The sequence below is a fragment of the Eumetopias jubatus genome, unplaced genomic scaffold, assembly GCF_037043125.1.
Source record: "Eumetopias jubatus isolate StellerSeaLion01/CBP00866 unplaced genomic scaffold, mEumJub1_p1.0 scaffold_10, whole genome shotgun sequence".
NCBI classification, from domain to species: domain Eukaryota; kingdom Metazoa; phylum Chordata; class Mammalia; order Carnivora; family Otariidae; genus Eumetopias; species Eumetopias jubatus.
The window spans coordinates 116222235-116234509 of NW_028274816.1; the positions used below are offsets into that span (position 1 = coordinate 116222235).

Consider the following 12275-nt stretch of genomic DNA (forward strand, 5'->3'; position numbering starts at 1 on the left):
CAGTAAGTTTTAAATATATGGCTTTAAGTGAAATAAGTTTAAAATAAAAACAACAAAATATAGTTGTATTTATGAAATCTAAACATGAGTTACTATCATAAAATATTTTAGATTTGATGCAGATACTAGTACAGTGCTTCCCTGAGGTTTTTTTCATTACACGGCAGGGGAAAACATCGAGAAAATATTCCCTCAAGCTGCATATTCTGCTACTATTGGTTTCTTGTAATGAAAACAAGTGTGCAGACTTCATATTAGTTGAATTTAAATAAACGTTTATGGATTGTTTGTATATAAATGTAATTTTAATTCGGAGAATATTGTGAAAGTCCTGGAAAATAAATTACAGGAACTGAAAGTAGCATGGTCACTGTGTGTGTTAAACACATAATAAGATTTATGAAATGCATTTTCAGTAGACAACTTTCAGACTTTTTAAAAAGTAAAACTTCCCATTAAAAAGCCACTTAATTTTTTTTCCTTGTAAGACACGCAAGCTAAAAATTAATTTAAAAAAAAGAGAGGTTTCTACTTCATTTATTTAGGTAAAGTAATTCTTTCTCCTCAAATGAAAATTCTTACAGTACCCTTAAGGATAATTGATAAGGGGCACCCAGGCATCTGAAAGGACAAGGAGTCTATTTTCCTTTGTTCTTATCTAATTTATGTTGAATAAAGAGATTCTGCCCCAGAGGGTTAAAATTATTTTCAGGATGTTTTTACTTTCAGGATGTTTTTAAGAACGTGGTGATTCCATGAACTTCTGTAGGCTTAAATATTTTCATTGTTTTGTATATTAGGTGATCTGCATAATGTTTAATCTTTCTTTCTTTTTCTTTTTTTTTTAAGGTTTTATTTATTTATTTTTTTAAGTAATCTCTACACCCAACAGGGGGCTCAAATTTACAACCTCAGGATCAAGTCACATGCCCTACTGACTGAGCCAGCCATATATCTTTTTTTCTTTATATAAGCCAATTGGTATAGTCATACCTCTTTTCTAATTTAAATCTGTATGGAGGTGCCTAGCTGGCTCAGTTGGTAAAGTATATGACTCTTGATCTCAGGGTCATGAGTACCAGTCCCACATTGGGCATAGAACTTACTTTAAAAGAAAAGATTAAAAAAAAAAAAAGTGTGTGTGTATGTATCATTATAACAGAAAAAAATCAGTTTTAAATGATGGCACTATCATAGTTCTTGGTTTAAATAAATATAAAATTCTAAAGCCTTTAGGGATGCCTGCCTGGGTGGCTCAGTCGATTAAGCATCTGCCTTCAGCTCGGGTCATGATCCCAGGGTCCTGCATTGGTCTCATTGCTCAGCAGGAAGCCTGCTTCTCCCTCTGTCTGCCACTCCCCCTGCTTGTGCTCTCTCTCTTTCTCTCTTGACAAATAAATAAAATCTTTGAAAAAAAAGAAAAAGATTCTAAAGCCTTTAAATTAAGATAAAAGAAAACAGGACACAAAACTTTATTTTTTTTAAAGATTTTTTATTTTTATTTGTTCATGAGAGACAGAGAGAGAGAGAGAGAGGCAGAGGGAGAAGCAGGCTCCCAAGGAGCAGGGAGCCCGATGCGGGACTCGATCCCAGGACCCCGGGACCATGACCTGAGCCGAAGGCAGATGCTTAACCATCTGAGCCACCCAGGCGCCGAGGACACAAAACTTTAAATAAAACACTTTGTTGATCTTTTCTATATTATTTTATGCAAGAAAAAATATTTTTTTTGCTGTAATTTTACATATTGAGGACTACATAAATGGTAAGATAGAAAAGTGTTGGGCGCCTTGGTGGCTCAGATGGTTAAGCGTCTGCCTTCAGCTCAGGTCATGATCCCGGGGTCCAGGGATCGAGTCCCGTATCAGGCTCCCTGCTCCTTGGGAGCCTGCTTCTCCCTCTACCTCTCTCTCTCTCTCTCTCTCTCTCTGTTTCTCATGAATAAATAAATAAAATCTTTAAAAAAAAAAGTGTTCCCACATATGTCCCACTTGGGAAATACATTTATAAAAAGTGTGTTGTCTTTAAAATAAAATTTTTATAGACTTTTTTCTTTGTTTTACTTTTTCTTAGAAATTGAGTACCATCTTACCACTCATTAAGATGGATTTGCTCTGAAGATAGCAAGGGCTGTAAAGGAAGGCATTTTTCCGAATTTATATTTTTAAATCTTGGGCTGTAATAGTTAAAATTTCATAACTCATTTATACTCTAATAGTACTGTTTGATATTTTTAAAATTCAAAATATATCTATTAATTATGGCTTACCAGTTTTTATTTAGTGCTTCTAATGAATTACAGTTTAATGACTTGGGGATTGATTGTGTAAATTATTAAAAATAAATGGAATTGTAATTTGTTTTAAAATAAGTTATATAGGAAAACTGGTTTCATTATATATTAAACAGTTTTTAAATCAATAAGATCAGGGAGCCCGATGTGGGGCTTGATCCCAGGACTCCAGGATCATGACCTAAGCCGAAGGCAGACACTTAACCGACGGAGCCACCCAGGTGCCCGAAAGGGGAACCCTCTTTCACTATTAGATTTTATTTATTTATTTGACAGAGAGAGAGAGACACAGCGAGAGAGGGAACACAAGCAGGGGGAGTGGGAGAGGGAGAAGCAGGCTTCCCATGGAGCAGGGAGCCTGATGTGGGACGCGATCCCAGAACCCTGGGACCATGACCTGAGCCGAAGGCAGATGCTTAACCGACTGAGCCACCCAGGCGCCCCTGGTGTAGCCACTTTAGAAAACAGTATGGAGATTCCTCAGAAAGTTAAAAATAGATCTACCCTGCACTCCTACAATTGCACTACTAGGTTTTTTTTTTTTTTTTTTAAGATTTTATTATATGACAGAGAGATAGAGCATAAGTAGGCAGAGCAGCAGGCAGAGGCAGAGCAGGGAGCCTGACGTGGGACTCGATCCCAGGACCCTGGGATCATGACCTGAGCCGAAGGCAAACACTTAACCGACTGAGCCACCCAGGCGCTCTGCACTACTAGCTGTTTACCCAAAGGATACAAAAATACAGTTTTGAATGGGTATATGTACCACAATGTACCATTATAGCATTATCAGCAATAGCAGCATTATCAGCAAGAGCCATGCTATGGAAAGATCCCAAATAGCCATCAACTGATAAATGGATAAAGAAGATGTAGTGTGTGTGTGTGTGTGTGTGTGTGTGTGTGTGTGTGTGTGTGTGTAATGGGAATATTACTCAGCCATCAAAAAAATGAAATCTTGTCATTTGCAATGACATAGATGGAGCTAGAGTATATTGTGCCAAATGAAATAAGTCAGTCAGAGAAAGACAAATACTATACGATCTCATTCATATGTGAAATTGAAGAAAGGAAACAGATGAACATATGGGAAGGGGGAAAAGATAAAGAAAAGAGGGAAAGAAATCATAAGAGACTTTTAACGATAGAGAAAAACTAAGGATTGATGGAGAGAGGTGGGTGGGGATGGGTTAGATGGGTGATGGATATTAAGGAGGGCACTTGTGATGAGCCCTGGGTGTTTTATGTAAGTGATGAATCACTGAATTCTACTCCAGAAACCAATATTGCACTGTGTGTTCACTAACTAAAAAATAAGAAAACACTTCTATCTTCATGGAAGAAAAAAATCAATAAATCAATAAAATCAGTGTTTCACATTTAATGCAATAGATGCTGCTGGCCTAAGAAGAAAATTAATCTTTAATTAGAAATCTGAATAAAAATAGAAAGTTCTCTCCATTGCAGTAGTTCAGTTTGTTTAAAAGTATTAAATCTTGGGGGCTGGCTCGCTCAATTGGTAGAGCATGCGATTCTTGATCTGAGTTGTGAGTTCAAGCCCCACATTCGGTGTAGAGCTTACTTTACATAAGTATATATATACTTATATTTATATATAAAATCTGATTATAGTTGACTTACTGAAAAAGGAAGACATCCCAAAAAGAAAAATTCTGTCTTTGGAAATAAATTGTAAAATTACAAAACTGCATTGTAGAATTTAGTTAATGATTGACTTTGAGAGCCGATATATTTGAACTTGAAAGTGTTTATCTTAACTATTAATATTTTTTAAGATATACCTTATTGGTTTAATTCCTTTGACTTTCTCACCATCCTCAACAAGTAAGTTGGAGGGAATTTGTTTTTGTTTTGTTCTGTTTGGTTTTTAGTAAGCTCAGTGCCCAACTTGGGGCTTAAACTCACCACCCTGAGATCGAGAGTCCCATGCTCTATCAATGGAGCCAGCCAGGCATCCCCAGATTGGCACTTTTAAGGGAAAAAAAAAATACATATATGTGTGTGTGTGTGTGTGTGTATATCTATATATATAGATATATATAGATATAATTGTAGCATCAACATGAAGGAAAAAGAAAATCATGGAAATACGCTAGCCAGCCAAATGCATGTTTCAGCATGGGAGATAGCATAGTGAAATAAAAAGAGCACTGATTCAGAGTATAAAGGATCTGCTCTATTACACTGCATGATTATTGAAAGGCTCGAGTAAAACATTTCTGAAAATATTTCATAAAACTAGCACAAGCTGTGAAATGTAAGATGTCATTTTGCTTTGGGGGGTAATAAATGCTTATTCAGTTATCGCCACATAACTGTTTTTTTCATCTGACTGGTGATCAGCAGAGGTCTTCATTGACTGTCTTGAAAAATCTTATGATTTTCGACCCTGATGTTAATCAGGGAGTGAGTCTGGCAAGTAGTAGAAGGAAAGAGAAAGAGACAAATGTGATAGGTCAGTATTTCCAAAAGAATGAGTTGGTTTGGGGTGCCTGTGTGCCTCAGTCAGTTGAGTGTCTGACTCTTGATCTCAGCTCAGGTCTTGATCTCAGGTTGTGAGTTCAAGCCCCACACTGGTCTCCATGCTGGGTGTGGAGCCTACTTAAAAAAAAAAAAAGAATGTGTTGGTTCATACTTAGTTTATAACCTTTTGTTCATCCCTAGATAATCCAGAGATAATCTGAAAAATAAAGTAACAGTGTTTTGGCTTATGCTTGAATTGTGGTAAAACGTTATCTTTAAGAGTATAATTGTTCTATCAAGATTTTTATTTGCATATTTTCTAGTGCAACCTGTGATTTTTTTTTAATCATTCATCAAAAGCAATGATTAAGTGAATCAGGTTGTGAGATATTTAATATTATAAATCCTATAAAGAGCCATCTTTCATTCTTCCTTATACTTTTCATTAATGTTTTGATTATCCTCCTTTTATACAGGACTTTGCTTCCCGGGCTAAACTGGCAGTTCAAAACCTAGTACAGAAGGTTGGCTTTTTTGGAATTTTGGCCTGTGCTTCAGTAAGTGAATTGTATTAAAAGTGAGAAATTCCAATAAATGGTAGATTTATATTTTGATCCAGTTTGTTTTTAAAGACAACACACTAGGAAGAAAATAAAGATGACACACTTGAGTGAACAAAAATGCTATCACTTTTAATGAGTATGTAGTTTTATTAATCGTTCATCTTACTCATCAAATGAGCTGTTTCTGTTGGATAAGTTCATATCTTGTTTATTGACTTTAAATATTTCATCTTGCCATTGATGACTTCGGACCTAAATGGCTTGTTTCAGTAAGAATACAAGAGCAAAAAAGAAAGAAGATTCATCCTTTCCATGAAGAATTTATCAAATGAAGTGGATTTAACCAAATAACAATGACTTCTTTCTTTCCAGAGTTATAGATAAGTAGTCTTTTTCCAGAGTTTCAAGCATTAGTTGTAAGGAAGAATTCATATCAAACCTGTCTTAAGGGATATTTACAACTATCAAGGTAATTGAAACCTCTCGGGCAAAGTTAAGTGCATCTTTGGCTACAGTGAACTAAGAAGCCACATATGTCAAAAATGGAGCTAATATCTCAAACTGTAGTTTGTGAAATTGACATTCCTTCATTAGTCGATGTTTATCCTGGTCCTTTTCTAATATAATAGAAACAGTTATATTTGAAATGGAACAGTTTGAACAGAGTTTTCTTTGGTAGCCTATACACAATTTTTGGCAGTTTGGTGGTAGATTTGGCCAGTATAACTAGGTGCACCTAGTTGATATGATAAAAACTGCAACTGTAAGTATAATTCACAAAATTATTGTCTACTGACACACAGCTCCTTTATCAATTATGTACTAGAATGTGAATTCATCTTTGAGTACTCCTCCCTTAGCAGAGCACCTGGCCAAAAAAGAGGACATTTGGTGCCAAAATTTCTAATGTGATGTGAACATTCTAGATATACTGTAAAATACACATGTGCCTTTGACCCTGGCAATATTAGAAATTTTCATAATCTAATTTTTCTTTTTAATGTAGAAGCTCTTTTTCATAATATTGACCTCAATTATTTAAGCCATTTATATTATAGCATGATATAGTAGAAAGAGAATTGGCTTTGGCATTCCTAAACCAGTTTTGCCTCTTATTAACTCTGTAACCTAGTCAAGTTACTCTTTGAACCCTAGTTTTCTAATTTTTAAAAAAGGGCAATAAGACACTGCTCTTAAAGGCTGATGTGAGGATTTAATATATGTGAACTAACACAGTGCTTAGAACATAAATGTTCCTCCATTTTTTATTGTTATTTGTCAGCTACGATTCAGTCACTGAGTGTTTGGAATAAAGAGGTGAAAGATACTCCCTTTCCTCAAGGATCCTGAAGTCTAGTGAGGGAGACCATTGAAATACAAGGATAAGTTGAAAGTGCCATGGAAGTCAGCAGAATGGGGATTAAGCTGAGAGGCCTAATGGATAATAATGTCCTTACTTCAGAGGCTAAGCAAACAAGCATGGGAGCCACATTGCCTGAGTTGAAATCCTGCTTTGCTGCTGAAATCCTTCTATCCTGAATAAATTGTCGAAACTGTCTGTCTCACTTTTCTGTAAAGTGAGTGTAATGATATCATGTAGGATTGTTTTGGGATTAAGTTGACGATGTAGAAACTTCAGAAAAGTACCTAACAAGGCAAAGCATTCAAGAAAAATTAGCTTTCGGGGCGCCTGGGTGGCTCAGATGGTTGGGCGTCTGCCTTCGGCTCAGGTCACGATCCCATGGTCCTGGGATCAAGCCCCACGTCCACCTCCTGGCTCAGCAGGGAGCCTGCTTCTCCCTCTCCCTCTGCCTCTCCCCCTGCTCATGCTCTGTGTATCTCGAATGAATAAATAAAATCTAAAAAAAAAAAAAGATAGAAAAGAAAAATTAGCTTTCATTATTCCTGGGGAAAACACAGAGTACCTTCAATTTATTAAAACAAAAAATAGTATTCTTTGGCACTCATCTATCCCTGTGTCCTCACTGCTGAAAATACACTTTCTATACTAGTCTGTCTTCTTTATATTTGACTAGGAATATTGATAGATCAATTTGGCCTTCTAGGAACTTTTTTCTAGAAAATTTTTGATACTTAAAGTGTTGAAAGCATATATACTTCATTTAAGTTTATTAATTATTTTATTACTAACATTCAAACTAAGATAAATAAAACTTCTAGTTGAGGGAACATTTCAAAGCTACTTAGTAGTTCATTTAATCCCAGTCTTCCTTTCTGTGTATTTAGTCAACAGTTGAAAAAAAAGAATAAATAACATGCACATGAAACAATAAATTCACTGATTATGCTCTTCTGAGGGTATACAGCATACACTGAGGTGTCCAACATGTTTAGCAAATTCTAATTTTTAATCTCTGCTTTACATATCTTATATACTTTAATTTCTATTTCAACATGAGATAGAGCCTGATAATAAAGGAAAACAAAATTGTAATCCATGGAATTATGAGGGTCACATGAGAAGATATAAAAAATGATTGATGTAAAGCTGTGCAAATGGTATTGTTATTAACATGATTATAAGACAGATGAAATTGCATAAAACATTTGAATTTGGATGAGAAAAACAACTGAGTTATTGAATCCAAGTGTTACAAACAAAAGAATATTTGAATTCTAATTTAGTCATGTAATTATTTTTAAAAGAACATATGTGACAAATATCTTTTAAACAAGTAGGCTTTTCTTTTAAATTTCAAAAATGAAATTTTATAAATTAATTGGCTTCTGAATGGTTCTGCCAACTGCCACAAGGGCAGAGTGCTTCTATGGGAGAAAAATGGGTGAAGTGCTCAAAAACAGCTTGTGGTTTCTTTGCATTTCTACATGAAATTGTCTTTCAGCATTCTTGAAATGTGGGAATGTTTGGAAAAGGTATTTGTTGTGAATCACTTCTTTGTCTGGGACTGAGTATTCAAAACATCTGAATCTATGTGCTCATATTTCCACACTTGATTTTCTTTTTAAAATATATTTACACAGCCCCACAGCCTTGGACTGTCATGCAAATGATGAGATTTGTATGTGCAAAATACAAACTGAATTTTTTTATGTTGAAGAATAAAAGCACATCTACATATAAATGTATTTGTAATTTTTATAAGAATGCTTGCTGTATATATGTGAGTACTTTCTAGATAATATTCTTATTTCAAGCTGAAGATTTTAGAACCCTAGTAACTACTGAAATAATCTTAAGGCTTTTTCTTCATTTATACCTCAACTTAGACACAGCTACAAAATGGCAAAGTATCTGCTGAATGGTATTAAATTCCTGCAGGTCCATTGGTTTTATCCAATTCTAATGTGATTTTTTTTAAAAGTATATTTATGGGGTGTTAGCTATAAGTAGTACAAGCAACAGGACAGCTGGGTTTGCTTTGAACAGCAACCTGAAGTGAATATGAGACCCAGCTTACAGAAACAATACTTGCCTAACCTTCTGAACAGTCTGTTATTGATCAGGGAACCTGTACCTGTCTTTGCAATCAAAGCAAGGCTTAAAGCATGATTCCACATACCTGTAGGTGATAAAATTAAACTGTTCCTTGGATTATATATTTTAACTTTTTTTTTTAAATAGATTCCAAATCCTCTATTTGATCTGGCTGGAATAACATGTGGACACTTTCTTGTACCTTTTTGGACTTTCTTTGGTGCAACTCTGATTGGAAAAGCAATAATTAAAATGCATATCCAGGTAAGGATACCCTCTGATTCACTGCCTAATGATGATGAGCCCATTAAAAGGCATTAAAACTTAATTCCTTTGCTCATCCCAATATGAATTGGTAATATTTTGGTTCTGCTTCTGTTAGTTGGTATCTTACTTGGGTATTTAACCATGGAAAGTCATTTGGAGGTTAGTGAATTTGGTGCTGGTTTTCCCTGTCCCTACTGGAAAATTGTGCCCCTTTAAGACTTTTCTCCTTGTTTTCTTTCTTTCCTTCATTTTCCTCTCTCCTTTCCTGTCTGTCTTTTTTTTTTTTTTTTAAGATTTTATTTATTTATTTGAGAGAGAGCGAATGAGAGCCAGAGAGCACGAGAGGGAGGAAGGTCAGAGGGAGAAGCAGATTCCCTGCCGAGCAGGGAGCCCGATGTGGGACTCGATCCAGGGACTCCAGGATCACGACCCGAACCGAAGGCAGTCGCTTAACCAACTGAACCACCCAGGCGCCCTCCTGTCTTTCTTTATTTCACTTTTTGCCTTGTGAAACTCTTCATCCAAGACTATTATCAAGCAAAAATAGGAAAATGCACATCACTTTCACATACATAGTCCAAAAATGTCATATTTTTACTGACCCATGAGCTGAGAGAAGACGGCCTTTCGCTAATTCTACTTTTCTTCCATACCCCCCAATAATACTTTCTCTCAAGGCACCAATGTCCTTTACAGAAAGCCAGCCAGATGTTAGTGTGAGAGAGAATGGGGAAGAAAGGGGTCTCTGAAGAGGTGAAGAGCTGTGGGTTGTGGTTAGAGAAGTGAGAATCTGCTATTGTTCCAAGCCAGTCTTAACAAAAACCCTAGGATAGATGTATGTATGTGTGTATATATAAGTCTGTACACACACACACATACACACACACACACACGTATATGAACAGAGGAGAGAAAATTAAGGGAAATGAGTATGTGCTTCTAGAACTGTGATATGAATTGTTTCCTTTTAAAAGGGCAAATCTCACTAGGAGAAAACACAATTAACCTGAAAAGAATTTCTTAACCAGTGAGTTTTGCAGCACAGAGGCATTCACCAAAGGAAAGGCAAGAGCGGTGCCCTGGTATGATGACTTCAAAATTAAAAGCACCTTTGTCCCAAGTTTCTTAACACCTCTCTACCTTCAGTTCTTAGAAGAGAATGAAACAAGAAAACTTCAGCTGCTCCCACCTGCCCAGTTTCTAATGTTAGATTTTGGCATTTGGGTTGAGTTGATTGAGCCTGTCCTCTACTTCCCTGCGTGAGAATCACTCACGACTCCAAGGACACTCCTCCTTCAAGGAATATATCTTCTCCCACTTACATTAAGTATATTGTTCCATGAAATGAGTTTTTTAATATTGGAATGCTAGTTACTTTGGTAAATATTACAGTACCATATTAGAATTTTTCAAATAGGGCCACCTGGGTGGCTCAGTCATTGGGCGTCTGCCTTCGGCTCAGGTCATGGTCCCAGGGTCCTGGGATCGAGCCCCGCATCGGGCCTGCTCCGCGGGAAGCCTGCTTCTCCCTCTCCCACTCCCCCTGCCTGTGTTCCCTCTGTTGCTGTCTCTCTCTCTCTGTCAAATAAATAAATAAAATCTTTAAAAAATAAATAAAATAAATCTTCTTAAAAAAAAGAATTTTTCAAATAATAAAATACTATGGCGAGTAGTAAACTATTTTGCAGTGTATCAAGATCATTTTTTCTGGGGCGCCTGGGTGGCTCAGTCATTAAGTGTCTGCCTTCGGCTCAGGTCATGATCCCAGGGTCCTGGGATCGAGCCCCGCATCGGGCTCCCTGCTCCATGGGAAGCCTGCTTCTCCCTCTCCCACTCCCTCTGCTTGTGTTCCCTCTCTCGCTGTGTCTCTCTCTGTCAAATAAATAAATAAAAATCTTTTAAAAAAGTAAAAATTAAAAAAATAATTTTTTCTTTGATCTTTTCAATTCTTTCTGGGGAAGAAGGAAGCTATCATTTTGCTTTTTAAAAATTAATAATTATCCTTTGAAAGTATTAATACCTAAGAAACAATAATTATTATTATTTTTTTAAAGATTTTATTTATTTATTTGACAGAGAGAGAGCACAAGTAGGCAGAGTGGCAGGCAGAGGGAGAGGGAGAAGCAGGCTCCCCGCCGAGCAGGGAGCCGGACGTGGAGCTCGATCCCAGGACCCCAGGATCATGACCTGAGCCGAAGGCAGCCGCCCAACCAACTGAGCCACCCAGGCGCCCCAGAAACAATAATTCTTTTAATTCCCTTCATAATAGCCACTTTTCTGAGAATCTGGAAGCTTTATGCACCCAGCTTTGTGTAGTAACTTTCTTTATAAATTATAGTAAAATTTATTATGCTAAGAGTATTCTATAGTGATGGGCATTCAACTTACCAGGTTTTTCACTGCAGAATATTAAAAATAGTATATTTTTTAAACATTCTCAGTTTTTTTCAAGTTACGATAATGCTTAATTTTTTTATATGGCACTTTACACTTTAAAGCACTTTGTGTTTGTGAGCTGATTTTATTATAATCCTCGGATAGAGAAATGACTACTCCCATTTTATAATTGTCAAACTTAGAAGGTTAATAAGTAAAGTAAATAACAGCTGGAATTTGAACACATGTCTTTTGGCTTCAAGTTCAGTGTTCTTCCCATTCTTTTACATTGCCTTCTAAACTATAAATTATTTATGTGATTAAGGAAACTGAATTGTTTAAAGCCTGCTATTTATCAGGACCTATGCCAGGCAGTGTGCACTGGTCATCTCAGAACAATCCCGTGAGATAATTATTATCCATATTTCATAAATAGGAGAACTGAGTGTTAGAGAAGATAAAATACATGGCTAAAGCCCTGGAATTCAAACGAAACTCTGTAAATTCAAAGCTATACCCTTTATGTGTGTGGAAGGAATAAAAGAAAGCCAAAATCTTTTTGTTTTTGAAAGCAGAGAATCTGAGTTCCTTCACTAAACTGAGACCATGGGATATGTTTGCTGTGTTCCATTGTACCAGGGAGACATACTTTATAAAGGCATGTCACTTGATGTACATCCAGATGTAGCTCAGGGTGACAAACATTTCTCATTCTTTGGGTAAACAATAGTAGTGTGTAATATAAATGTTTTAACTATTTCTGAAGTAATCAGAGGGAAACCACACACAGATTTTTCTGTAATCTAATAGTAAACCTATCTTCTGGCTCTTTTCT

The 12275-nt window shown here is 36.2% G+C and overlaps 1 protein-coding gene across 3 annotated transcripts in view; it reads left to right on the forward strand.

Moving 5' to 3' along the window:
* VMP1 (vacuole membrane protein 1) overlaps window positions 1–12275 on the forward strand; it is a 137303-nt gene that overhangs the window by 99456 nt on the left and 25572 nt on the right. For all 3 annotated transcript variants that reach the window (XM_028109040.2, XM_028109039.2, XM_088028349.1), the window contains exons 8-9: window positions 5254–5334; window positions 8945–9061. In XM_028109040.2, the coding sequence (XP_027964841.1) occupies window positions 5254–5334; window positions 8945–9061 (198 nt within the window). The remainder of the gene's footprint in view (window positions 1–5253; window positions 5335–8944; window positions 9062–12275) is intronic.